Source organism: Dipodomys spectabilis, unplaced genomic scaffold (genome assembly GCF_019054845.1).
Source record: "Dipodomys spectabilis isolate Male_0828 unplaced genomic scaffold, ASM1905484v1 ptg000233l, whole genome shotgun sequence".
Classification (NCBI taxonomy): domain Eukaryota; kingdom Metazoa; phylum Chordata; class Mammalia; order Rodentia; family Heteromyidae; genus Dipodomys; species Dipodomys spectabilis.
The window spans coordinates 718912-746799 of record NW_024870910.1 but is presented as its reverse complement, the minus strand read 5'-3'; the positions used below and the strand labels follow the sequence as shown (position 1 = coordinate 746799).

The 27888-nt window shown below is 42.4% G+C and overlaps 1 protein-coding gene across 1 annotated transcript; it reads right to left on the bottom strand.

Moving 5' to 3' along the window:
- Positions 1 to 1124: 1124 nt before the first annotated feature.
- On the bottom strand, positions 1125 to 27583 carry Tars3 (threonyl-tRNA synthetase 3). Its single transcript, XM_042698509.1, has 19 exons — positions 27235 to 27583; positions 26450 to 26521; positions 25287 to 25474; positions 23876 to 23999; positions 20646 to 20767; positions 19889 to 20006; positions 18692 to 18756; positions 16328 to 16406; positions 14970 to 15116; positions 13840 to 13938; positions 10404 to 10570; positions 9272 to 9434; positions 6780 to 6917; positions 5332 to 5409; positions 5151 to 5251; positions 3986 to 4090; positions 3239 to 3311; positions 2651 to 2765; positions 1125 to 1429 (listed from the first exon to the last, which is right to left on the bottom strand). Exons 1-19 carry the CDS (start codon positions 27523 to 27525, stop codon positions 1281 to 1283), a joined length of 2394 nt encoding a protein of 797 aa, XP_042554443.1. The 5' UTR covers positions 27526 to 27583; the 3' UTR covers positions 1125 to 1280.
- Positions 27584 to 27888: the final 305 nt, after the last annotated feature.

Genomic DNA, 27888 nt, shown 5'->3' with positions numbered 1-27888 from the left:
TGAAGCAGGACCCTCTCCTGAAAGCCAGGCTGTACCCCAGTACCCTGGAGAGATTTGTATCACAATAGCGCCTGCTACACAGGTCTGGTACAGGATAGCTTCCTTCATCAACTGTTTCGTGCCCCCCAGGAAGTCAACTGATGCTCCATTAACATACTTTGATGCATTAATGTTGAATTGTGCAGCAAATAGCCAAATAAAATACTTGTTCGGTACCTGAATTCTCCTTGGGCAGAAGGCCATTTTAATTTTGCTCTCAGCCAGTAATTTTTGTTTCTGTTAAAAATAAAAAATCCATGCTAGGAGCTTGTGGCTCACGCCCGTAATCCCAGCTACTCTGACAGCTGAGATTTGAGGATTGTGGTTTGAAGCCAACTCCCAACAGGAAAGTCTGTGAGACTCTTTTATCTCCAATTAACCACCAGAAAATCAAAAGTGGAGTTGTGGCTCAACAGCACCCAGGTCCTGAATTCAAGCCCCACCACCAAAAACAAAAAACAACAACAAAATTGAAATCCATGACTGAAATGTCAGCCTATCAAAGGGGAACAAGCCCATAGTTGAAATGCTGGAAACAGGAAACACTGTGTGATGCATTTTATTTGGGAAATTATTTTTTCTAGATGCATTAAGACTGCAACTCTTAACCTGCAGTGCAAATAACAGATTCTACAGCACTGAATTTCTTTGAAGTTGTCAGTAATCTAATATTAGTACTAACTTCTCTTATGGTTGCCAATTAAATCAAGTAGGACTCCAACTTTGGACATAAAGTTTCAGTATGAACTTTAGTAAAAACAGTCATAAAAACACCTGAGACGTATTATTAGAAAGTAAGATTTCCTCCCATCCAGAAAGGACTGTGGATGTATATTTGAAGCCTACTTTTGTTTCGTTTTTGCAGTGCTGGAGATCTAGCCCTCACACATACTAGGCAAATGTTCTACCACTGAGCTACACACCCAGGCCTGAAGCCCATCTTTTGAAAAATCACAATTGTAGCAGTAACTTTCAACCATCCTCATTTCTCTCTCTCAGTGAGTAAGTCTTGGGAGGCAATGACTGCTTGAAAATTTCCCAAGCTTGTCTTACCCTCAGAACATACTGAGTTTTTAAACTTGTTGCAATCAGTTAATGGTTCATTGTTCCTTTCCCAACTGAGGCCACAAGAGGACCCCAGCAGTGGGCCTAAATTTCTAAGAAAAACTAACATGTTAACTGGTTAATACATTTAAGTCATCAAAACAAGGCTATGCAGAAGCAAGTGCAAGGAAAGGACTTTAAAAGTCTTCCTCAGCATTTAGTACACGTAATTGCTGAAGATTCTTCAGTTTGTCAATGGCAGAAGCCACTGAAATCTCTCCGTGAATTTTGTTGTCTCTTGTCCGAACATTCACCGCATTGTTTATCTTTTCCTTTTCTCCAACCACTGTAGAAACAAGGAAAACAAACATATAAAATAAACGATTTACCATCATGTCAAGAGTCATTAGCTTCTTCCTTTGACAGTTAAGTGACCTGGGGGCAGGGGGGGGGGGGGATGACCTCTCATCCCATCTCCCTACTGTCCACTTGAGAGAACAGGATTGTGGTCTTGGGGTGCAAAGAGGAGCAGAGAGCTCTTACAGCCATGCCACAATTTCCCAAATTGGGGGGGGGGGTCCATATTGTGAGATAATTAGGAATCTGCACCCATGCTTGTTGACACATAGAAGAAACTGATACATACAACAAAGCAGATATTGAAGAGAAGACCAAAGGGCTAGAGCAGAACAGGAAGAATAGTGCTGCTGAGTGCTCCTGGCGACTCTTCCAATGGTGTGACTAGTGAATCATTCTACCTTTTATATCATCTTTTTTCTAATCTAATTTTTGATTTCTTACACCACAGCAAGCCTGACAAAAGCATCACAATTACTACTACAAAGTCAATGGACAGTTTGGTAGGACAGCTCACTATACGTTCATTTTGCTTTCTGCTGACTCTTTCAGCTTACAGGAGGTATAGCAGTACCAGGCCTGTAGGCATCTGAATGCTAGTTTCTCTTGACTTCAAAATTATTACTTTTATATCTTTGATGTTTTTGTGGCTATACTGGGTTTGAATCAGTGAGGGCTTTGTGCTTGCTAGGGAGGTAGTCTATAACTTGACCATGCCTCTAGCCCTTCATAATTATTCTTGAAGCCCAAATTTAGGATTTTATATCCAGTTACTCATGTGCATCGTGGGATGTTTTATTTTTTTCACTTTTTAAAATTTTTTGATTATTTTTAACTTGGAATCTTTTCCACCCATTAATCTTCAAGGTTTCTAATTAAACCAGAAAAACATGGGGGAAACAGTTTAGGCCTGCCTCATGGCTCAAACATAAACATTATAAGTCTACTGAAGAGGTCATTGTCACATTCTTTTTTCATTTGACTTAAGATGTTAACAATTACTAAAAACACTCTATCATAGGACTCATGTGCAACTTGAGTTATATAAACCTTGCACATAACATTAGTACTTAGGAACAGCTAAGCCAGGATTCTTCTTTGTGTATAAGTAAACATGAAGTTGTGATAATCAGCAGGGGCATATTTCTCATTTTACTTTTTGAGTCAAAGCCAAAAAACAGACGTTTGGAAAAAGAGAACAACAAATTACCCAAAATAAAATTATACTGAGCCAGCTGTGCATTCCGTATTTTCTTATTTAATGTACAACTGTCATCTAAATCCACATCAGCCATGAATCCTTCCTCAAAAAATTCATTGGATACCTGGAAGAAAATAATAGGTTCATCGTGTTACTTGTAGCCAGATTCTACATCAAGCTTTGCAGTCCCCATCTCCAGGCCAGCACGCCCCTGTGACCCATGACAAGCTTTACGAGACACTATACCCCAAGCAACCAGCTAAGCTGCCCCCAGACTTTTGACTCAGAAACTGTGAGATAATCTCTGAGATAATATTTGTTTTTGCAGACTGCCAAGTCTTAGGGTAATTTGTTATGTAGTAATATATAAGAAGATGCTTTTTCTTAATAGAGACAAGTGGAAAAAATGTTTCAATATGCAAATTTTCAAAACCAATAAAAATAGTTCTGACACAGCTACATAAACATGATTCATGTGTTACTCCCAATTACTGAACATATTAGTTGTTGAAATAAAATGATGATGATGTAATATTTTAAAGCATGAAGTCAGTGACCTACACATAATACATGGCAAGGTGGTTATTGACTTTGTACCTGAAAGGCGTATTTTTCACACGTTGGTCCCACGGGGATGACCATTACCTGACGCGGGGACAGCCAGAAAGGCCTGAAAAATACGTCAGACAAGCATTTTCAAACAATTAAAATTTACAGACAGAATTCCAGGTGTGAGCCACAGCACCCAACCCAAGACTTCTCATATGTGAATGCTGAAAACCTCAGCAATGAAGGCCTTGTGCTGGGCAGAACAGGCTGCCTCAGTAGGCCACTCTGAGAGATCAATCGCCTTCTTCCCCTAATCTATCTGTTGGGTTTTTATTTTCCAGTCTAGTTACTTCTAAATCTCTGAATTGGTTATCAAAGCAGTAAGGCTAGCCCTGCATTAGTATGATTCCACACCTCTAGCCAGCTTCCAGCAGGCCTCCTTGGTGGGGCTGGGCTGCTGGAGCTGACCTCTCAGATCATTGTTCAGGCCACTGGAGGGTCAGGTTTGCTGGTTTTCCTCAGTTACAGGCCAAGGCAGTCTATGCTGTTTACAATGGAGGTTGAAGAGGTGGGAGTGTGGCAGGATGCAGTCTCCCAGGGGGCAGGATATATGTTTTTTCCACATAGCAACTACTTGGAAAGAGCCTGAAATAGATGAACAAACTAACACCACTGAGCTCCTCCTCTAAGGGTAATGGGCTGTGTAGATACTTGCCGATAGAAAGCATAAGCTGCCAATGTTTTTCATATCCATTTACTCTTACTAGAAGTGTGGTTTTCCTTTCCATCACTTACCATTTCCCTGCGTAGTTTTCTGCGAGAATGGCTATCATCCTTTCCACGGACCCCAGCACAGCTCGGTGAATGATCACCGGTCTTTTCTTATCATCCCCATCCTTGCTGAAAAATGAAAATTACTTATGTTAGTGTTTTCATAAGGTTGGGCAGTAACTTTACTTCTCATATTGAGCTTTGTCTAGATTTAGACTAGTGTTTTGGTTGTGTCTTCTTTAACAGATTGTTTTGTTTGGAGGCCATATTTTCTCCCCCAAAGATGGCTTTACTTGCTAATCTTTTCTCACTTGCTTTTAAGAAGTTTTATTACAGGACATTGGAAATACATTCAAAAGCAGAGAATAGTGTAATGAACTCCCACACCCTCTCTCAGTTTCCACCACCTGTGTGCACAGCCACGCTTGCTGCATCCAATGCACACACTCTTGACACTACCACGTCCCTGAGTTTTGTTCTGCAAAACCATCGGCAGACCTGAAACCCTTTGACACTCATCCTTCTCCCCTGTATAAAAGAACAGAGCTAGAAATTATGATTAGTAATGAGGTAAGTTCCCCAAGACTTGTGTACATGTTTCTTAGAAAGATAAAATAGCACCTTATTGCAACAAAGGTAACCTGTGCACTTATAACCATGAGGATATACCCAACAGCTCAGCAAAGGGTAGGTCTTTAAGAGGCAAGGCCTAGTAGATGATTATTTAGGTCTAGGGACATTAACCTCAGAAGGGAGCCACAATATGGCTTTCTCAGAGCTGGGATGGTTCTCAAGAGAGTGGGTTGTTAAAATGGAAAGCCACTCCATATCTTCATCTCCTTCAACATGCAGCTGTTTCCCTTACTGTTTCTCTGCCATGTTGAGATACAATTAAGGGGACCTTGACAGATTCCAGTGCCATACTGGATGGACTTGTCAGCTATCAGAATGATGAACTAAATAAACCTCTTTTCTTTATGAAGTATCCAGCCTCAGATATTTTGGCATAGAACACAAAATGGATGAAGAAAAGCTCCAGCTAGACTATAAGCAGGTGTGTGTATGTGTGTGTGTGCAGAGAGAGAGAGAGGAGAGAGGTTCACTAATATTTAAGTTTGCATTATTCATACTCAGATGACAAATAATAAGGATACTCTTACTGTAGCATTTATCATGTCTAATTACTCACCTAACATACGTAAGATTAAATCTAATAGGCAACTGGAAGTCCAATTGAATGGTAGCACACTGATGGTATCTGCCAATAGCATCGTTGATTTTTATATCAATCTGTAAGTTAAAAAATTTGCTTAAAAAGGTTTTTTTTAATCATTTAAAAATTTTTATTTGGAAGCCTATGATCTACTTACTTTAGGGCCATAAAATGCTCCATCACCTGGGTTCATTTTCCATGGTTTTCCAAATTCCACCAAGCTATTTTGTAGTTGCTATTTTATTGTTAAAGAAGAAAATGTTTTAAAAAAGTGCCTGCTTTATTGTATACTTATCTATTTTTTTGTTGCTCTAGACCTGATGAAAGTAAGTTCAATAAGTATGTCATTGCATTCTTTGTTTAACATATACTTTTTTTTTTTTGTCGGTCGTCGGGCTTGAACTCTGGGCCTGGGTGCTGTCCCTCAGCTCTTCAGCTCAAGGCAAACCTTCTACCACTTGAGCCACAGCGCCACTTCTAGTTTTCTGGTGGTTTTTTAACTGGACGTAAGAGTTTTATGGGCTTTCCTGCTTGGGCTGGCTTTGAACCACAATCTTCAGATCTCAGCCTCCTGAGTAGCTAGGATTACAGGTGTGAGCCACCAGCACCCAGCCAACATATACTTCTTGCACATCTTCTACACTCAATTAACTGTTGAGCAGGGAAGACATGACGGTGAGTAAGATGGTTCTGCCTCTTAAGAAATGTATGCAGGTATCAATAAGGAAGTTTACTAAGCTGTCCCAAGGAATTCCAGGTAAGAGTTTAGGGCAGAGACGCTTGGGTCCTACTTCCAGTGCAGGCCCCTCTGCTCACTGCACTGGCAGCTTCATTTCTTGGCTCAAAGTTCAAGACGCATTTGTCCTTGTGGGTGAAGCCTCTCACATGAGAAGGAGGAAGCGTGAGGGCCTTGGCTCTGGCTTCCACAGTGGGAAGGCTAAGACCATGGGCCTTGTCAGAACTTCTCTTTTGCCTTTCCTCTACCTCTGCTGAGGCCTGGGGAACATCTTTATGATTTACAAGGGTAGGAGTCTCCCTTTGGTCTTAGGCCACTAAGTAATTTCTGTGTGGCTTGTGATTAAGGTGCTTGGGTCTGATGCTGAGTACCAACAGAAGGGGCCTTTAGTCTCCCAATATACCTTTGAATGGGTTGCCCCTGGGAAGAAAACTGTCAAAACTCCACCCAGCCGGGCGCTGGTGGCTCATGCTTGTAATCCTAGCTACTCAGGAGGCTGAGATCTGAGGATCGCGGTTCAAAGCCAGCCCAGGCAGGAAAGACCATGAGACTCCTATCTCCAGAAAACTGGAAGTGGCACTGTGGCTCAAGTAGTAGAAAGCTCCCCTTGAGCTGAAGAGCTGAGGGACAGTGCCCAGGCCCATGACCAAAACAACAACAACAAAAAACAAACAACAACAACAACAAAAAACTCCACCCAAACTCTGGAGGTAAGGAGGTAAGATCCCTCCTGCAGGAGGGAGCTGACACAGAAAAATAAATCAGAGTGGAAATCTGATGTAAATGTGCAGCAGATACAAGATGTAGCCTCTGGGTTGGTGTCCCAGTTACTCGAGTGTTTGAAGGACAGGCACTGGGTTCCTCCTCACCTTTTCAGCTTCATCCCATAGCTCAGTGTCTCCTAGGAAGTTTTCAGGCCTTGTTGACAGGTTTAATTGAAAGGAGAAACCAAACGTTGAGTAAACAGATTGCAAAAACTGCAAACACCCCATTATTTCTTCTTCTATCTGAAACCAGAGCAACAATTTTACATAGGTGACATGAGCAACTACAAATTAAATTCCTTTATAGCATCTTTATTTTCAGTTTCTAATGATTCTCTGCTAGTATGCAAAAATGCAATTAATTTTATATATTGATATTCCATGCTACCATGTTAAAAAAAACTCAGTTCTGGGGACTTTTTTGTAGATGACATTCATGTCACAGATGATTATGACCTCTGCTTTTTATTTGTTGTGCATCATCATTATTATTATTGTTGTTGTTGTTCAGTATTGGGGTTTGAACTCAGGAGTTTTATATTTGCTCAGCTTGTTTGTTTGGCTGGCACTTTACAATTTGAGCCATACCTCCAGCCTTGCTTTCTGCTGGTTATTTTGGATTAAGATTCACCGACTTTTCTGCCTGGGCTGGCTTTGAACCTCAGCACTTCAGAAGCCAGCCTCCTGGGTAACTAGAATAACAGGGAGCCAGGAGCACCTGGCTGTCTTGCTTTATTTTATTATAGAGCTTCTCTAGTACAGTAATTACTAGTAGAAGTAACAAGAAGTTACATCCTTATCTTGCTTCTGACCCTTGGGATAAAGCATACTTTCACTACTAAGTACGAAATTAGCTTTAAGTTTTTGATTTTTATTTGTTTTGTTTTGAACTCAGGGCCTTGCACTTACTAGTCAGAGTCAGGTATTCAATCCCTGGAGCCATGCCCTCGGCCCTTTTCTTTCTTTCATTAATTTTTAAAACATGGTCTGGGCTGGGATGTAGCTCAGTGGCAAAGCACTTGCCTAGCAAGTGCAACGTCCTGGGTTCGATCCCCAGTACCAAAAAAAAAAAAAGAAAAGACAAAAAAAAGAAAAGAAAAGAAAACATGGTCTTACTTTTTTGCTCAAGCAAGCCTGAACAGTGATTCTATTTATGCTTCTGGCATAGCTGGTATAACAGGCGCCTGCCACTCAGGTGTTTTGTCAGTTGAGCCAGGGCTGGTCTCAAATCAGTATCTTCCTGAGCTCAGCCTCCCAAGTACATGGAATTTCAGATGTGAGCTACCATGCTCTGCTACCTTTAGATTTTCATAAATGTCTTTAGGTTGAAGTTCTTTTCCATTCTTAATCTGAATTTTTATGGAAAATAACTATTAGATTTTGCTTACTGATTTTTCTTGCATATATTAATATGGGCAATAAGATGTAGCATGGCTGGAAGTATGGCTCAAGTAGTAGAGTTGCAGCTGTGAACAAGAAAGCCAAACCTTGAGTTTAAACTCTAGTCCCCAGGTCCAGGGCCAGGATGAACATGTTTTCTTTCTTTCATTTGCTAAGATGGTAAGTTACAATACTTTCCTTTCTAGCATTAAACCCATCTTCTATTCTTAGGACGGCACCTACTTGATCAAGATCCATTATACTTCTAAAAAATAGCTGGTAGATTCAATCTGTTAAATTTTGGTTAAGACATGTTGACTTTGTGTTCGTGATCATGCTGTGTAGTTTGTGTGTTTTGGGTTTTTGTGTGTGTGCGTGTGTGTTGTTGTTGTTGTTTGGTTTTAGGTAGCCTTTCACTATGTAGTCATCCTGGCCTCTATCTGGCAATCCTGCCTCATCCTCGCAGGTACTGGGATTGTAGGCATGTGCCACTATGCCCAGCTTCTTGTTTCTGAAGTAGAAGCAGAGATGACCGATTTGAAAGTGCCTCCCTTTCTCACTGAGGTAGGTAGCATCTATGCTGTTTCAGTGGGATCCCACAAGTTGCCATGTGTTGTGCTTTCACTACATACATGTTTTCTTGCTTTCTTCGTGTTTCTTCTTTATTTATTTAGAAGCATGCTATTTATCTTTCAAACATCTGAAAGTTTTCCAAATAGCTTGCTGTTATTGATTTCTACTGTAAGCTGACTGTAGCAAAGAATTTGTTCAGTAAACTTTGTTTAGTAAATCCTTTTACATTTGTTGAGACCTGGGGTATCTTGGTAAACATTCCACATGCATGTTCAAAGAACATGTTCTGTTGTTGTTCTATCTGCCCATCAGGACAAAGCGTTGGCCAGTGTTTGTTTGGTGGTGACCTTTTGCATGATGGTTTTGAAACTCTTTCAGTTCTAGGCAATTATGAAAAACAAAACACCTCCAAATCCTTTAAATTCACTCAACATAATAGAATTTAAGTTAATAAAATAAGCGAAGATTTCCAAAGGAAAAGACTAATAAATGTTATGGTAGGAAATTAGTGACCTGTTGACTGACATTAAAGAACCACTGATACTGGAGCCACATACATCCAGGACAAACACTTTCACAGCAATTCTGAGAGACTGAGGCATGTGAACTTGTCACAGCCATGCCTCTCCTGGACCATGGTCTACCTGCTCCACCGTGCAGAAGATGTGAGCGTCGTCCTGCTGAAAGCGCCTGACTCGGGTTAAGCCGCTCAAAGTCCCCGACAGTTCATTTCTATGAAGGACTCCAAAGTCCGCCAATCGAAGAGGCATTTCCCTCCACGACCGTGGACGATGGGCAAACATGAGACTAGAAAAGATGCAGAAACACAGTTTCATGCAATATATAAAGAAGTAGTTATAGTTAAGCCTCCAGTTTCAAAAATTCCTGGTTCTGGTTTATAGGCCTAAGAATTATTATTTTTTACTTTTTTTGGGTCTAGGAGTCAAGCCCAGGGTGGTACACAGGTTAAGCATGCACTTTACCCCTGAGCTATAGACCATAGCCCTCTCCTAGAAATGGCTGAACCTTAAGCTTCCATCACTGCAGCACCCTGAGAAAGAAGCCTGTTAGCTTTCTCAGCCAGAAATCTGTTCCCTGTGTTTGTCCACACAGTGAGTCTTGGGTGAAGCCCCTTGGATGGGGCTGTCTGTCTTCACGGGCTCCAGAAATAACTGAACAAGTTCCTGGCAGGAGACTGGTCTAACCTTTGTATAACCAACTGTCCAACACATGTGCTCCTGGCTTCTTTTGTTATAATCTCTCATAGAATCTAAGACATTCTATAAGAAAATGTGTCATTATGTGCCACCAAGACAGAAAATAACATATGGTTTACAATGTGATATAATCTTAAAGTGTCATCAATTATAAAATGTATCCCAGTTTCAGGGATGAAAGGAAAGGAACATTGGAATCACCATATCCACTAGCCTATTGGCCATCAATTTCTGTTTGTTTTATAGTAACCCACAGTATGGAATTCCTATATGCAACTATGCATACTTGAGGTATATTGCCATTAGGAGGACATGTAATAATTTGTAAAATGTACATTATGTCCTCTGAGAAAAATAAAATTAAATCACCCCCAGCTAACATTCCACACATACTAAAGATCAAATACATTTCAAGAAGTAAATTTGCTCTCAGGAATAAATCACTTGGTAAGTGGACAAAAGGAATCACTTAGCTCTACAAAGCAAATCAGTAATAGTAAAACCTACGATGAAGGGTATATTACATTCAGGCAAAATCTGCTTCCCCTTGAATACTCACCAGTGTCCTGGACAATTCATGGGCTTGAGAGCAAATGTGTCCTTTTCGATGTCAAAGGTAAACATGTTCTCGCTGTAATGCTGCCAGTGGCCTGAGGCCTCCCAGAGTTTACTGTTGTATATGTTGGGGGAGAGCACTTCGGTGAAGTCGCGCTTGTGATATTCCTCCTTCAAGATAAATGTGTTTAGATTTAGTATCTGCCAAAGCAGATCACCAATTCCACAAGCTATTCCTCCTTCCAGACAAATGCATTTAGTGTTAATATCTGAGAAGACAGATCACAATTCCATGCAAGGCAGTACTCAGAGCAATTATTTTAAAAGACTGTGTCTTCTATTTTAATTCATGATTCATGTTTGTGAACCAGAACACGATTTACATATGCTCAGTAAAAACTGCATGCATATACTTATTGTATAACATGTAACAGTGCTATAGTTGAGATGAAGTTTCCCTCAAAAGGCTCATGGGTTGAAGGCCTGGTCTCTGGCTGGTGGAGGACATCAGTTCTGACATGATAAGTAGAGTAATCCAATGACAGACTCATAATCGAGTGGCATTACTGGAAGATGGTAGGGACATTCAGAGGTGGGCCTTACTGGAGGAAGAAGGTCATTGGTGTTCTTGAGGACCTTGTCTTATCCTGGGCTCCTCTCCCTTTTTCTTTCTTCCTTCCTTTTCCTCCAGTACTGGGGTTTGAACTCAGGTCCTCACATTTGTTCAGTGTGCTTGCTTGACTGACATTACCACTTGAGCCACACCTTTGGTTGACATTTTACTGGTTCATTAGATCTGAAGGTTTCATAGACTTTTTTGCTCAGCCTGGCTTTGAACCTTAGTCCTTAGATCTTAGTCTCCTGAGTAGCTAGGATTACAGGAATGAGCCACAGGTGCCCAGCTCCCCCTTTCTTTTTGTGCTTTCTAGACACCACAAGGGGAGAACTTTGCTTAGCCATGCCCTTCCGCCGTAATAATCTGCTTCACCATGGCCCAGAACCAACAGTGCCAGTTGACCATGGACCAATACCTCTGAAAACCTGATCTTAAGAAATTCCCCTTTAGAATGGTTTCTTGTCTTTTCAGAGCAAAAAAACAAAAGCCCATTAACATCAACAGCATATAGTATGAAGTAGTTTAATTCTTTGAAAACTACTAAATTGAAATACAATATAATAAACAGCAGAATGTTTTTCCTGATCTCTTAGAAAGAGAATAATTGTATAATTTAGTAAATCTCATTGCCATGTTGCATGCTATAGTCTTGATGCATTTAGTTTTAAATAGAAAATGCACACTCACTATGCTTTAACTTTTCTGTAGATTTGAATGTTTCAGACGAAAAGTTGGGGGAAAGTATATCTAATGCTATGCCATCAACTTCTTTCTCTGGAGAGCGGAGGTAATCAAGGCTAGGAAAAGCAAGCTCTCAGTCAATGGCTCAGTCTAGCCTCCTGAAGGAACCTGGAAAATGACTCTGAACATGAAGGCAATGTACTTTGTCGCCCAGGGACAATTTCAGGCAACCTCAGGTACCACAAGGCCTGGTGATCTGAACACACCCCATGAGCTCCTATACATCAAGTGAATAAAAAATCTTCAAATACTTTCTCATTACAAAAGCTAATGTAATCCTACAGAAACAACTGCTCTCTCAAGCCCATTAAAATAAAGAATGTCCACCTACAGAGAGAGAATGGAGGAGTGCTACACAACTCAGGGACCCACTCCTTCCCAACCAGTGTCCTTACCTTAGCATTAGACTACTAGGGTTGTATATTTAAATGCCTTTACAATTCAGCAACCCACACAACCAGACCTTGGGCCTGATCATCAGCCATGTCTGTCTTGCATCTATAAAAGATAAGAGAGCCCTTTAAGGCCACCATAAAGCCTTTCTGTTTCATCTCCACCTTTCCCCTCCAGAGTTCTAGGCACCGGGTGGTGTGTTGATTTTTCAGCAAGGATAATACAACCAAAGTAGCAACTGATCTCCACCCTTCTCCTTAGGAGTTGTAGGTACTGGGTGGTGTGCTGATTTTTAGCAAGGATGATATAACCGAAGTAGCAACTGTGATTGGTCATCACCATCTACCAAAATCTCTAACAACTTTCAGGGACACTTCAACTTCCCTGACCTCTGCCTTCCACCTGCCTCTCTCTGGCCACTTTTCCTGGAATGTGTGTTGGCCAGTGACAGAGTCTGTAGAGATCACTCTCAGGATCCAGGCACATGCAAGGCAAGGAAGGAAAAAAAGACTAGTGAAGCCACAGACAATAACCAGTGCATCCCATGTACTTTTCCTCAGAAAGTTACTGAAGGAAGTGCTCCCCAAATGTGAGTTATAGATTAGCAAAGAGGAAGAAGACAAGGACCAGGAAAGAAGCAATCCAAAACAGGAAAGCTATAGGGGAATAGCCAGGATGATAATGCAAAGAAGTTCTAAGATACCAGCTCATACAAATCTTGGCATCAAATTGATTCTAAAGTAAGAGAACCAAATTTGAAAGAAAGGTTAAATAGGCAACTACTCAAACCACTACAGAATAAGCTGCAAGTAGTTTTATAGTTTGTAAGAGAATCTCTGAGGGTCAGTTAGTAATAGTTGCTACATAAAAATCAACTTATTGAAGATTGTAGCTTGGTGTGGTGGTGCATATCAAGAGGCTAAAGTAAGAGGATCGTGAGTTCCAGTCCATCCTAGGCTACATAATGAGTTCAAGGCCAGCCTGGACTATACCTTGAGACCTTGTCTCAGTTATTAACAAGGATGGATCTTGAGAATGTTGTTATTAAGCAAATTCATCATGAGAATGTTCAACAGTGACTTACCCTACCTAAGACAGCTACAACCACATAATCTGACAGGGCAATGAGACTGCCTGATACATTATGGGTTCTCCATTACATAGATGGTCTGTCATTGACTGAAACATCACTACACCGTGGATTGTTGTAGCTACTACTTACAGGAAAGACAAAATGAAGTGAGAATGGACAGGAACCCCAGCAGTCCATGTGAATCACCTCTGAACAATGTCTCTGTCGTCCTAACCATGCAGACACAGAAGACTTTCCCATCTATGAACTTGTACCACTGGTAGGAATTTGATGTAAGTGCTTTTCATTCTTTTCTATGGGACTCATAAATCACCAGGAAGTCAGGCCGCAGACAACAAAAGAGCTTCCTAACTGAACATTTTGTACCAGAGAAGACACTTTCTCTTTTTTCCTCTCCTACAGAGATATCCACACTCATTTTTATATTCTACATGCTCTAGAGAGGCACATTTTATTAAATCCAAGAAAAAAATCATCTCCAGGTTTTTATTAGAAGACACAATCCATAGAACTACTTGACTACTCAATTATGAGAAAAAATAATAAAATGTAAAATGCAGTTCAATAACAATTTTAAAAAATATTTAACTAACTTACTCGTATAAAATCCATGAGTGTATTATAAATGAAGGCTCCTCTAGGAAGAAAAAAACAGCTTCCTGGACTCAGGTCATGGAAAAAGAAAAGTTCTTGTTCCTAGATGGAAACAGTAATTACATTTCAAACATTACCTCTTATCACTCAATAGTCAGCACACACGTGACCTACTAGGATCAGAACATGCCATGCTCAGTGATTTCTCCATCTTCTAATACCAGCCATTCCCAAGCCCTCAGTACTTCCCCTAACCATACATTATAGGGCACACTCATGGAGACCTGGCCTTGAGGCTGGCCTGTCATCACACGCTCTTCACTGTGAACACTTTCATGACATACTCAGAAGATCTCACGAGGAGAAAATGTGACAGAAAACACCATAGAAGGGCTGGGAAGGTGGCTCAGTGGTAGAGTGCTTGCCTTGCATGCATGAGGCCCTGGGTTCGATTCCTCAGCACCACATAAGCAAACAGAAAAAAGCCAGAAGTGGTGCTGTGGCTCAAGTGGTAGAGCGCTAGCCTTGAGCTGAAGAGCTGAGGGACAGCGCCCAGGCCCAGAGTTCACGCCCCACGACTGGACCCAAAAAAAAAAAAAAAAAAAAGAAAATACCATAGAAGTCCACTGTAAAAGGTGGGCTTTAAGTGATGATGACCATTCTCATAATTGTCACTTCCTGAGAGCCTTCCCTGTGTGGGCAACCCGGTGATCCCATCAGATGCTCGGCAGGAGGGATGAGGGCAGTGAGTTTCCTAAGTTAACACCTTAGCCACCACATGACACAGCTCAATCCTGGCCTGGAAGGACTGAGATTAAAACCCAGAATCCATCCATTTTCAAATATCATTCCTTCTTTCTATACAGTATCTTACCTCCTTAGTAAATAGTATGCTATCAAGTGTATATCATTTAAAAAAAAGAGCTTTATTTTTATATCATGATACATATCATGATAAAAAAATTATAAAGGTGCAATTTAAAGAAACTAATAAAAGACATAGGAAAGGGAGAGGTTAAAAGATAATTCAGGTTATGAGTACCAGGAAAATAGCAGTTTTGTTGTATGAAATGCAATCATAAGGAAACAAAGACAGGCTTATATTTCCATGGCTCCAGGAAAGTGGGGCATACCTTCCCAATTTTCCTGTGGTCTCGGTTCTTGGCTTCCTCTTGGAATTTTTCCCAGGTCTTCATCATTTTATTATCAGGGAAAGATATCCCATAGATTCTCTGCAGGATTTCCATTTCGGAATTGCCTTCCCAATATGTCGAGGAATTCTATACATTGCACAAGATTTTGATAAACATTTTACATACTGGGTATCAACATCTCTGCTGTTGAATATAGTCATGGTTTTCCCTCGCAGTATCTGCATTGCTTGTTTCAAAAAGACTTTTTTATGTTGCTAGAGAGAATCTAAAATTAATTCTAATTAAATCTGGAAAGCTCTAATTACAAGTATGATTTTCCAAATTATAGCACCTCAGTGAATTATGTGAAGAGTAGGAATGAAATGTGAGGGAATGGAAAGGAAGAATATTGAAGAGCAATCAAGTAGAAGAAAAAGAGGCAGGCAGTCCGAGAAAGGGAAGATGAGCCCCAGTGAGCAATGGCTCAGGGACTAAGAACATAAATGGGCAGGGCTGACAGCCCATGTTGCTTTTTTTAATATATCATTTTAAGTATATATTAATTGTACAGAGGGTGATTTCACCACAGTAGTTCACCAAAAGTTTTTTTGAGAAAGCCAAAGGCCCAGAAAAGTTTGGACTACAAAGTCATTGCTACATCTCTTGATTCCCAGAGCCATGTTTTCTCTATTAAATCACCTTTTTCCTTTGTCCTTTTTCCTGCAGTACTTTATTTTACATGGAGATAAATATTCTTGCTTGCACTAGGCAACTGAAGAAAGCCCTAGTACAATCAATCCTTGCTATCTGGAGGGAAATTATTTCCAGAACCTTCCATAAGTATGAAAATTCTTATTTTCTCACCTTATATAAAATGGCATAGTATTTCTATATAACATACACGATCCTTCTATAGGCTTTAAATCATCTCTAAATGCTTAAATTGCATATACTAAATACTATGGAAATATCTGTTATCCTCTATTGATTAGGAAATCTATTACCTGAAAAAAGTCTGCACACATCTGTATCGACGAAATTTTTTCAAATATTTTAATTTGCAGTTTGTTAACTCTACAGATGCAAAACCTATGACTATGGGAGGTCAGCTACATAAAGGACAGAATTATCCAAAATATATGAAACAGAAATGTATTCTGATACAATAACATTAAATAAAATTAAAGTCATATGTAGTTTTCTAACGGATCAATACTCTAAAATACATATTACTTTCAGCCAAATGAGAACAAGTGTTTAAAATATCATATTCAGAGTTCAGATATATAATTGAAATCCCTTATCATCTAGTTTACCTTAAGTTTGCTGTATTTATAAGTTAAAAAATCAATTCTTACCTTGAAAAGTTTTATGGTTTTAATTTTCCCTGTGTGTCTAACATGGGGGCCTTTACAAAGGTCAATTAGTGGACCACACCTATAAAGAGATATTTAGGACACTTTTACAGATTTTTTTCCGATTATTCTAACCATATCTTCATATGTCTGTGTGTATATACACACACATGCACACGCACACACATTTTTTTTGTGATGCTACGATTTGAACTCAGGGCCTCCCACTTCCCAAGAAGTGCTGTTTCCACTGAGCCATGCTTGGCAGTTCTTATTTTTGGTTGTTATCTTTGAGATATAGTCTTACTTCCCACCCAGGTACATACCTGGGTGTAATTCACTTGTCAGATTTCTCAGTAGCTAGAATAACAGGTGTGGGCCACCATATTCAATTCTTCATTGAGAAAGAGGCTCTGAAATTGTTCCTGTCCAGGCTGGTATTGAACCCCAAGCCTAACAATCTCAACTTCCCAACTAGCTAGGATGCCTGGCTCTCTGTATGTGTTAAGTAAATGGTCTATTTCTCTCTTCTGGATTCTAAATTAAGAATTAAGATTCTATATGAAATTATAACTCCTTTGTACAACTACTTAACAATAACAACTTAAAAAAATGTAAAAGTCCAGGAGAAAAACCACTCATCTAGCCTCTGAACTCAATATTCTGTCTTTTCCTCAAATTCAAACACCACAGAACACCTTCTGAAAGAAATTATATAAGAGAGATGCTACTTTTAACGGTCATGGCTCTCAAAAGCTGCCATTGTCATAAAATTGAAAAGTCAAATATTCCCTGGTCTATACCAGTTTTCAGGACTGCAATTATCTGGTTTCTTACAAAATGAACTACCTCGATATCTTAGTTTAAAAAATAAATGTCAAAAGCAAAAAGAGGCTGGGATCCAGTAGCCCATGTAATCCCAGCTACTCAGAAAAAAGCCAGCCTAGGCAGCCGTGTAATCCCAGCTACTCAGAAAGCTGAGATCTGGAGGATAACAGTTCAAAGCCAGCCTAGGCAGGAAAAGTCTTCAAGACTCCATCTTCAATGAACCAGCAAAAAAAAACTGAATTAGGGGTATGGCTGAAGTGGTACAGTGCCAACTGTGAGTGAAAAAGCAGAGCAAGAGTGCAAGGTCCTGAGTTCAAGCCCCACTATCAGCACGCACGCACACACACAGAATGAAGCTCTACATGTAAAAATGTCAATTCACATGATTAGTATTTTTATTACCACATATTAGTTGTACAGGGATTCCATAGTGATATGTCCATACAAACATACAACGGGCCTCATCAAATTTACTACTCTATCATTCTCCCTCATCCCTCACCTCCTTTGCTTCAAATGCCTAAATGATATCTTCAACTCATTGCAGAGAAGAAAGGCTTTTTTGGGGGGAGGGAGTGTCAAAAATTAAATGAAGTCACATAAACTAACGGGAACAGGAAGGCCAATGTTGGCAAACCTAGTCTCCCTCCTAATGGTAACAAGTTCATGTAATATAAGAGATGTACTGGGCAGAGCCTGCACAAAGAGACACAACTTTCCTGTCTACTTTATTGACACCAGAGAACCACAGCACTTAACTGTGGAAAAGCAGTTCCCTGCTGGTGCATATTGATGGTCAAAACAATATAAATATTCACTCTCTATATAGAACCATGACGGTCCCAGCAGTACCTAAAGAGCAGGAACATAAAAAAGAGGGAAGGACAATAGACAAATAACAGCAGGGTGCAGTAGGTCATGCCTATAAACCTAGCTCCTTGGGAGGTTGAGTTTAGGAAGATCACAGTTTCAGGATAGCCCAAGAAGAAAAGTTTGAAAGACATTTTTCAGATGACAGCTGGGTACAGTGATACATGCCTATCATCTCCAGCTACATGGGAGGATAAGATGGGAAGGATCATGGTTCCAAGCCAGCTCAGGCAGAAAAATCTGTGAGAAAAAGTCTATGGAGGGAAGCTGGGTGTGGTGGTATGCCCCTGTGATCACAGCCAGGATGGGAAGCCTAGAGTAGACAAATGAAGGCTTGAGGATGTGTCTGGGTTAAGGAAGACACTAGCCTAAAAATAACTAATGACAAACAGCTGGAGGCACAGATCAGCAGTATAGCACCAATCTAGCAAGTAAGAGACCCTGAACTTGAATCCTAGTATCGCAAAAAAAAAAAAAAAAAAAAAAAAAATTAGTCTTAGTACCATCCTAATAGCTATGAAGGAGAAAATAAGTGGCAATATTTTTGGGCTCCTAACTGAAATCATTTATCAGCTATACGACAGACTACCCTCTAGAAAACATGCTCTGCTCAACCTCTCAGATCTTCAGGTTTGCCATTGAGAAGTGTTAAAATGTATGCATACAAACCTGTAAACTGTGGTGGTTGGAGTGTTGACCTTCTCCTTCAGAATGCGGCACTTAAATTTATTATACTACAAAGAAAAATGTATTTGCAAATTAGTACTCATGCCTCTTTCAAAAGCAGTGCCAGAGGGCTGGGAAGGTGGCTCAGCGGTAGAGCGCTTGCCTTGCATGCATGAGGCCCTGGGTTCGATTCCTCAGTACCACATAAGCAAAAAGAAAAAAGCCGGAAGTGGCGCTATGGCTCAAGTGGTAGAGCGCTAGCCTTGAGCTGAAGAGCTGAGGGACAGCGCCCAGGCCCAGAGTTCAGGCCCCACGACCAGACCCAAAAACAAAAACAACAACAAAAAATAAAGCAGTGCCAGAGCAGGCACTAGGGTCCAGGTGCTGAGCTACTTGACACAAAGAGCTCACAGCCTAGAGCTATACCTTCTGACCCGGGCCCTGGACCATCCCTTACAGCCAGGCAATCTGACATGAGAGGCTACAAGCAGAAAACATGCAGGACCTCATTTGGCTATGTATTGAAATGACATTTTTGACATATTGGTTTAAATAAAATTATTTTCTACAAAATCTAAGATTATACATGGTGATCTGATTTGTGGATTCCATTATATTTCTGCTGGGTAATATTGTTCTAGAAAACCAAATTCAACAACTTTTACAGATGATAATTATTTATTCATTTATTTATGCCCTTCTGGAGATCAAACCCAAAGCCTTCCACAAAGCTATATCCCCAGCTACAAGTTAAAATCGTTTTTCTTTTCAATTTTAACAGAAACTACTTCCAAAAAGATGGCCATAATGTGTATACAAGTACAGATATTGTTGAATTTAATGCTCTTGACTTTATTTCCAATTCTAGAATCAAACTTCTTTATTCAAGAATACAGAATTCAGTTTTCCCACTAGACAGCTATTAATACTGCTCAGATTTTGTCAGATTTATAAATATATACTTGAAAAATTTTCACCTGGCCTTTTACCTACACAGCTGTTTGAAAATTTCCTGGAAAAGCAGAAATGTCACAGCAAGTGGCTATGAGCCACCACACGATCAGTGCAAGGCTGGGGATACTGTGGGGAGCAATAGAGGACTTTTTTTTTTAGCAGTGGGGAGGGAAGGGAAAAAGTTAGCCCACATTAATTGCTTTTCGTGTTCCTAGTAAAAGGCTTTTGTTCTGTTTTCCCAGTTACCTTGAACATTTCCAGGAGGGTTTCCTTGCTGACTTCTAGTCTTTCAAAAGGCTGCTTCTCTTTTATGATGGTTTTACACATGCTCTCCAGGGCTGCCAGCTCCGTGCTGGACACTGCTCTAAAAGAAAGAACCATGTACGTCACTATAGACCTTCTGACACTCTAATGTTTCTCTGGCCTCTGACCTGTGGCCTTCCTCACCAGTGACTCCCCGTGAAAACTGGCCTGAGGCTTTACTACACTGGGCAGTGGGGAGTCCAGCACTCCATACTACTACTCCTGAGAGGAATATGGGCCTAGACAGATGCTGCAGGATCTCATCATCTCTCCTCTGCCCTGCTAGGAGCCTCCCTGGCCAGGCTGCGGGCTCCTTGGAAGCCTGCTCTTCTGTGTGCTCTTCCCTATGGACCTGGCATTTACGCTTTTGTTCCATAGATCTGCAGTAAGGGCTCACCATGTCCCTGCTGCCAGTGGCTGTGAGGACATGCCTGAGAGGAAGATGTATGTGAATTGAGATCTGCACTAGCAGGTCTCACATTAGACAGCTAGCATATACTATTTTTCTGGGAAAAAGAGATAAAACATCAAAAATTTCCCTAGAATCGAAACTCATGAAAAAACCAATTTTTACAAATGGTTCACCAATCTACCTAACTCACAGTATCCAACATGTAATGAGTGAGCAAAGATGAAGCCATCATAAAACAATGGGGAATAAGCACACGGCCTTTGGAAAGCCAGTGTTCAGGGGTGTTACCTGTCCTCGATGAACATGTCGTAATAAAATCCATTTTCAATAGGCGGGCCATAGCACAGGTGGCCTCCGTAGTAAAGTTCCATGGCCTCTCCCAGGATGTGCGCACTGGAGTGCCAGTACACCTGTGTGGGCAGGACAGAAGCCAGAGCCATAGACATTTATAGGAAGATCCACAAATGAGCCAAGTGGGTGAGTTTTGAGGGGATACAGGCAATGTGTCTACAATGTCCATGTGAGAGCTGTGCTCTCCCTGGCATTCACCAGAGCCTGGCAAAAGCTGAGAAAAGCTGCTGCCTCGTTCCTTTTGAGCACATAGGTGTGGGGTGAGAATGTCCACTTGGAACACACACAGAGGAGGCGTGGAAATCTGGTGTAGATCAGGAGAGAGGAAAAGCAGAGTAGCTGCAGCTCTGGGCTGGGTATATAGACAGCCAACATGGCTCCCTGGGATAATGCCAAAGTCAAGGGCATTTTATATCTCTGTCAGAATGAAGGCTGGGGAGAATGAGATGCTGCCAAGAATGCCTGCTGGCAACCTTACATTCTACAAGTTTAGAAAGCTGATCTGGTTCCAAATTCCCAAGGAATTCACTTTAGTTTATGGGTTACTAAAATTCACTTACATAGCTTAGTCTAGAGATAAGGAATTAAATTTCAATTTACCCATAAATTAAAATTAAATCACCAAATAAATGCAGGTACAGGTTAATGAAGCCCCTGCTGGCACTTTTTTTTCCCTTTCATTAAACAGGAACCCCAGAACAGTCAGAAAGCTGATTATAATGGGATCGGCTGACTGAGCAGCTATGTGCAGTCCTGACCCAGGTCACTAGGCTGGGCTCACGCTGAGAAGCAACCCAGAGGGTCATCCTTGGGGCACAGCGTCTACTAAATGTTGCCAGGATCGTGGCTGATAGCCAACATCAGCCCAACACCCCTTTTGGGGCATTGTGTTGACCCCAAACACTGTGTTTGGTGCTGGGAAAACAACCAGAACAGAAATGGAGTTGCAGCCCTCATGCAATTAGTCTACTGTAGGAGAGGTGGGCAATGGAGAGAACCAGGAGAGGATCCATAGGATAAGAAGGGCTCTGTGAAAAAGAATCATAACAAAGGCCCCACAAGCACAGGGTTCAGAAAGGCCTGAGTGGCCAGCACTCAGGTTATAAACAGAAGAGCAGAAAGGAAGAGCCAGCCACCATGCAGCCCTGGGAAGGGGCTGAGCTTTACTCCAATTGCAATGGACACATTAGTGAGCACTAAGCAGAAACCATTCCATTTACGTTTTGTTTGGTTTTGGTTTTGGTTTCTTCCAAGCAGAGTCTCACTATGTAGCCAGGCTGGCCTCAAATTCATGATCTTTCTGCCTTAGACTCCCAAGTGCTGGAATTACAGGCCTGGGCCATCCAGCTTGGCTACTATACGTTTTGATCACAGTTTGATAGCAGTATGGGGATGGGTTTCAAGGGAAGAGAACAGGAAGCAGGCAGTTTTAGGGGTGGTAGTACAAAAGGATGAGTGGAAATTCATTGGTAGAGCCTGTGGAGATGGAGAGAGGTCAGCACCTTCCAGATACTCTACAAAAGCGCAATCCGCCAAGGACTCCTGATAAACTGAGGACTAGAGTTGAGGATGTGGGGCTGAACACATGTAACCTCCAAGATACTGGACTAGGGAAACAGTGAGGAAACACTGAGATGGATAAACAGGGAAGAAATAAGCCAGGGTTAGGATCAAAAATTTCATGGTGAGCTAGCTGGGTGCCGGTGGTTCATGCCTATAATCTTAGCTACTCGGGAAGCTGAGATATGAGAATCATGATTGGGAGCTAGCCTTTAACAAGGTTAGCCTGGCCTACACATCATGTTTGAGGCCAACCTGGGCTATAAAACAAGACCTATCTCAAAAAATTATGAGTTTTGATGACTTTTTTCTGTTTCCTTCACCTATTAATGAACTACTTCTAAGGAGCCTGAAAAGTGAAAGTGACAATGTGTATCAAAAACCTACATATAAAAATGTGGAGGGCTGGGAAGGTGGCTCAGTGGTAGAGTGTTTGCCTTGCATGCCTGAGGCCCTGGGTTCCATTCCTCAGCACCACATAAGCAAAAAGAAAAAAAGCCAGAAGTGGCGCTGTGGCTCAGGTGGTAGAGCGCTAGCCTTGAGCTGAAGAGCTGAGGGATAGTGCCCAGGCCCAGAGTTCAGGCCCCACGACCGGACCCCAAAAAAAAAAAAAAATGTGGAGGCAGGTGCTGGTGGCTCACACCTGTAATCCTAGCTATTCAGGAGGATGAGATCTGAGGATCTCGGTTCAAAGCCAGCCTGGGCAGGGAAGGCCGTGAGACTCCTTTTTTTTTTTTTTGGTCCGATCATGGGGTCTGAACTCTGGGCCTGGGCGCTGTCCCTCAGCTCTTCAGCTCAAGGCTAGCACTCTACCACTTGAGCCACAGCGCCACTTCCGGCTTTTTTCTTTTTGCTTATGTGGTGCTGAGGAATCAAACCCAGGGCCTAAGGCATGCAAGGCAAGCGCTCTACCACTGAGCCACCTTCCCAGCCCAAGGCCGTGAGACTCTTATCTCCAATAAACCACTCAGAAAACCAGAAGCAGCACTGTGGTAGAGCACTAGCCTTGAGTTGAAGAGCTGAGGGACAGCACCTGGGCCCAGAGTTCAAGCCCCACAACCAACCAAAAATAAAAGTGGCATTTTTATTTTAATGAAATTAAGAAAATTTAAGAAAATTGCATTTATAAGTATCTAAAAGATACTGGAGTTTTTGTAATTGTTCCAGTTCTCCCACACATATTAAAATTATATAAAGTACATGCACTTTTGATATAATAGGAAAATTAGGAAAACAATTATTTTAAGGAAATAAATACGAGCTACTTAAAAAACTATGTGTTGGGCTGGGAAGGTGGCTCAGTGGTAGAGCGCTTGCCTTGCATGCATGAGGTCCTGGGTTCAATTCCTCAGCACCACACAAGCAGAAAAAAAAAAAAAAGCCGGAAATGGCGCTGTGGTTCAAGTGGTAGAGCGCTAGCCTTGAGCTGAAGAGCTAAAGGACAGCGTCCAGGCCCAGAGTTCAGGCCCACAACCAGACCCAAAAACAAAAACAAAACCATGTGTTTATTCATTCCAAAAAATTTCAGGAGATACCTGTTAAACATCATATTGTAATTGTGAACCTTAAATGGCTCAAGTTCCACCACCTGGGTTTTAAATACTTACAGCTTGAGCCTCCTCACTGTCAAACGTCAGTAGCTCCAGGGTGGAATCCCCTTCCAGAGGCCGATCCAGGTCCCACAATTCTCCATTGACCTTGGCAATCACCATGCTTTCAGCCACTTCCTGACTAGGGAGGAAAAAGCCATAATTACCACATGTTCTACTTCTGGCTTTTTGGTAGTTTATTGGAAATTAGAGTCTCATGGACTTTCCTGCCTGGGTTGACTTCAAACTGAGATACTCAGATCTCAGTCTCCTAAATAACTAGGATTATAGGCATGAATCACCGGTGCCCATTGCAAATTATTGAGAAAAATAAGCAAGAGAAGAAACCTAGAAAGCATAAAGAAAACAAGAATCATCCTCAGTCTCACCACTCTGAATTTGATATTACATACCCTTCCACATTTTTCTATACATACCAACATAAAAAATTAATACTATTATATGTATATCTATATGTATATCTTATTTTGTTTTTTTGTGTTTGTTTGGTCCAGTAGTGGGGCCTGAACTCTGGGCCTGGGCGCTGTCCCTCAGCTCTTCAGCTCAAGGCTAGCGCTCTACCACTTGAGCCACAGCACCACCTCTGGCCTTTTTTTCTTTTTGCTTATGTGGTGCTGGGGAATTGAACCCAGGGCCTCAGGCATGCAAGGCAAGCGCTCTACCACTGAGCCACCTTCCCAGCCCCTGTATATCTTATTTTGTAACCCACTTCTTACAATTAACAATAAACCACAGCACTTTCCCTAACCTTAAATAGCCTCTTAATCATGCTATTTAGTAACAGAGAACCAAGACTTGCTGGGCATTTTGCTTACTTCTTTTTAGGTTTTAATCTGCTTTATTTTGGCAATTAAATATTCCTATGAATGGGGTGTGTGTGTGCTTGTACTGGAGCTCGAGCTCAGTGCCTGAGAATTGTCCCTTAGTTTTTTTTGCTCCAAGCTAGAGTTCTATCACCTGAGCCACACTTCCAACTTCCGGCTTTCTGGTGGTTATTGGAGATAAGTCTTATAGCCTCTTCTGCCTGGGGTGACTTCATAACTGCAAGCTTCAGATCTCAGTCTTCTGAGTAGTTAGAATTATAGGTGTTAGTCACCAATGCCCAGCTCACTACTATATTTTTATTAGAACTTTAAATTTTAGACCTTTAGAAGAGATCACATTCTGATATTCAATTATGTATTTAAATGGCCTTTTCAATTTATTCAATTGAATAAAAAAAAAAAGATTTTCTCCAGGCAGAAAACATTTTCTCCAGACTCAGGTATAATAACTGAATCTATCAAACTGATTTCTCAGTCTCTGTCTCTGTCTCTCTCTTTGTCTCTATGTGTCTCTGTATCTCTGTGTCTCTCTCTCTCTTTCTCTTTCTGATAGAGAAATGTAGATATTGACATAGATGGCCTACCTGATCCCAGAAGCCACGTGATAAGGTGTTGTTTTCCACATTTGTCCTTCCACCGTCTTCCCATCAGGCATTTTTACTGTAATCACACCACTTGTATTCTTTTCTTCAGTAGCTAATAAGAGTTGATGCTCTTTCTTCAATGTTTCAAAAAGCTTCAACCTTTCTTTTATAAAATGTGGTTGCTTCACCTAAAAATCATTAGGATACACTGGGATAAATACACACAGCCCTTATACACTTACTTATAAAACCCAATCATGCCCTACTGCACAGCTCTGAATTCATTTCACACCTCAAGGTCTGCTCAGTATACACAGGGAGAGCCTCACCTGTACTTTCCTCCACAGAAGACCCTGCCCCACATATCCAACTGCTTCCTAGCTCTAGGGGTCCAGTTAAAGCCTGCCCCTTCAAACAACTCCACTTGCCACACCTGCCTTTCCTACTGTTTCTAGCACACATACAGAGTGACACAACACTTACTTATACACAGCCATCCTTCAGCATCCAGGGGGGATTTGGTCCAGAAGCCCCATGGATACCAAAGTCTGTGGATGCTCACGTCCCTCAAATAAAGTGGCCTAGTGTGCGTATATAACCCGTGCATATTTCCCTGTACCCTTAAAAGTCATCGGTAGATGCTTATGACCAAAAGACTAGGTAAACAGGGAATAATGACTCTAAAAGTCCCTAAATGGACTGCTTCCAAACATTTTTTCAACTTGTAGTTTGCTGAACTATGGATGAAGAAGAGGGTTGACTCTTCATCTCACTTTCTTCTCAAGTTGTTTCTCCTAGCTGATCTGAAGTCCAGACTACACTGATATCTTTGACATCAGATTGTCCTCCTTTGTCCAAATGTACCAAATGCTGATACACAATGAATACATTCAGGCTGTTATAATGATTTTTATTTAAAAAATAAAAATAAAAAGCAGAGTCACTAGTTTCCTTAATACAAAGAAGAGATCTGCTATCTCACCTTTAAGAAACTGAGAAGTACTTCTAATAGAACTGGGTGACTAGCTCATCTTTAACTAAAGACGTATTTATATGACCCAAATAATAATTTAATTAGTAACTCGGTTTGTGTCAAAACTCCTGCATACCCATCTTTAAAATTTCAGGGGGTATTTTATATTATTCCCATTGTAATGGCTTACCTCACCATCTGGCTCACTTTCTTTCAGTTTCTTCTTTTTAGAATCTTTTTCCTGACTTTTACTAGAAGGAGGCTGAAAGATAATAATAAAGGCAAGTAACAGCTACACATCTGAAGCCTGAGGAAGGAGGAGATGTGCCTTATAAACAACTGTCACTGTAACTGTCACCAGAGACTTTTCACCCATCATCTCATTAAGATGTTGCTAGAGGTGGGGCGTAGTGGTGGCACCCCTATAAAACCCCAGCTGCTCAGACAGATCAGGATCAGACTCTCTTGCCTCACAAGCGTTAAGGCCCTGATTTAAAAAACAAAAAAACAAAAACTCCAGTAGAGCAAAACCAAACAAACTATGTTGCTAGTGCACCACAGTTATCCTTGGCAAAGAACATCTCAATCGGACAAGTCTTAACGTTGGAGACACACTTGCCCGTCCTGGGCGCTGTGCTGTGGGCACCGAGCTGGGCCAGTGGGGTTGGGGACCCAGATGTCAGTGGGGGTAGCGGGGCTGGGGACACTGGTACCGTGTGGGGCACCAGGCAGGGAAACGGGCTTGGGGCCACAGATGCCACCCTGACCACCTGCTGCAGAGCACCAGACGGGATCACGGGGCTGGGGACACCTCTGATGCCATGTGGGGCACGGGGCAGGCACGGAGGTGGGGACGCGCGTGCCGTGCTGGACACGCGCTGCGGGCGGCCGCCCGGCTGGACGGAGCCCAGCGCGCGCCCGGCAGGCCGCCCCGGCCCGACCCGCGCGGCCCGGGCTCCCCGCGGGTCCCGTTACCTGCGCGGCCGGGGCGGAGCTCCCGGCCTCCCGGCCTCGCGAGGCCCCGTGGCTCAGCCCCTCGGCCCGGCACAGCCGCAGGCGGTAGAGGCGGTGGCGCAGCTCGCGGTTCTCAGCCCGGAGCCGCGCCACCTCGCGCGTGAGGCTCGGCCCCGCGGCCTGGCTCGGGTCGGGCGGCTGCAGCTGCTCGTCCCGCAGCCGCTGGACCTCGGCCCACAGCCAGCGGATGTCCTCCTCCTGCCGCTCCAGGCGCGAGGCCACGGCCTCCACCGCGAGGGCCTCGACCGCCATGGCGTCCGCCTCCCTCAGAAACCCACGTCCCGCGGGCGTCGGCCGAGGCGAGGGCGACGCGACTCTGCCAAGGGCGCGCGACCCGGCGGCAGGGCGGGGCCGAGGCTGCACGCGCCGCGGGGGCGTGGCCACGGGCGGAGAGCCGGGCCCAGGGCGGGGCGAGGGTGGGGCCGAAGATGAAGCAGGGGGCGGGGCGCCCAGGGCGGACCCGTAGCTTCCTACTCCGCTAGGGACGTGACAGGGTAGGGGCAGGACGAGGGCGGGGCAACGAAGTGAGTAAGGGCGGAGCTTCGCGCACGGTGAGGGCCATGGCTAGAAGCTGGGCACAGGCCCGGGGGCGGAGGTAGGGGTGGGGCCGAAGGT

Bases quoted from the DNA above. Each gene is read 5' to 3' on its own strand.
- Tars3 (XM_042698509.1), bottom strand. From the start codon at position 27,525: ATGGCGGTCGAGGCCCTCGCGGTGGAGGCCGTGGCCTCGCGCCTGGAG. The intron at 25,475-26,449 runs GTAAGCCATTAC...AATGATTTTTAG, and splicing joins AAAGTGAGCCAGATGGTGAG to GTGAAGCAACCACATTTTAT. The intron at 5,410-6,779 runs GTGAGGAGGAAC...ACAATAAAATAG, and splicing joins TATGGGATGAAGCTGAAAAG to CAACTACAAAATAGCTTGGT.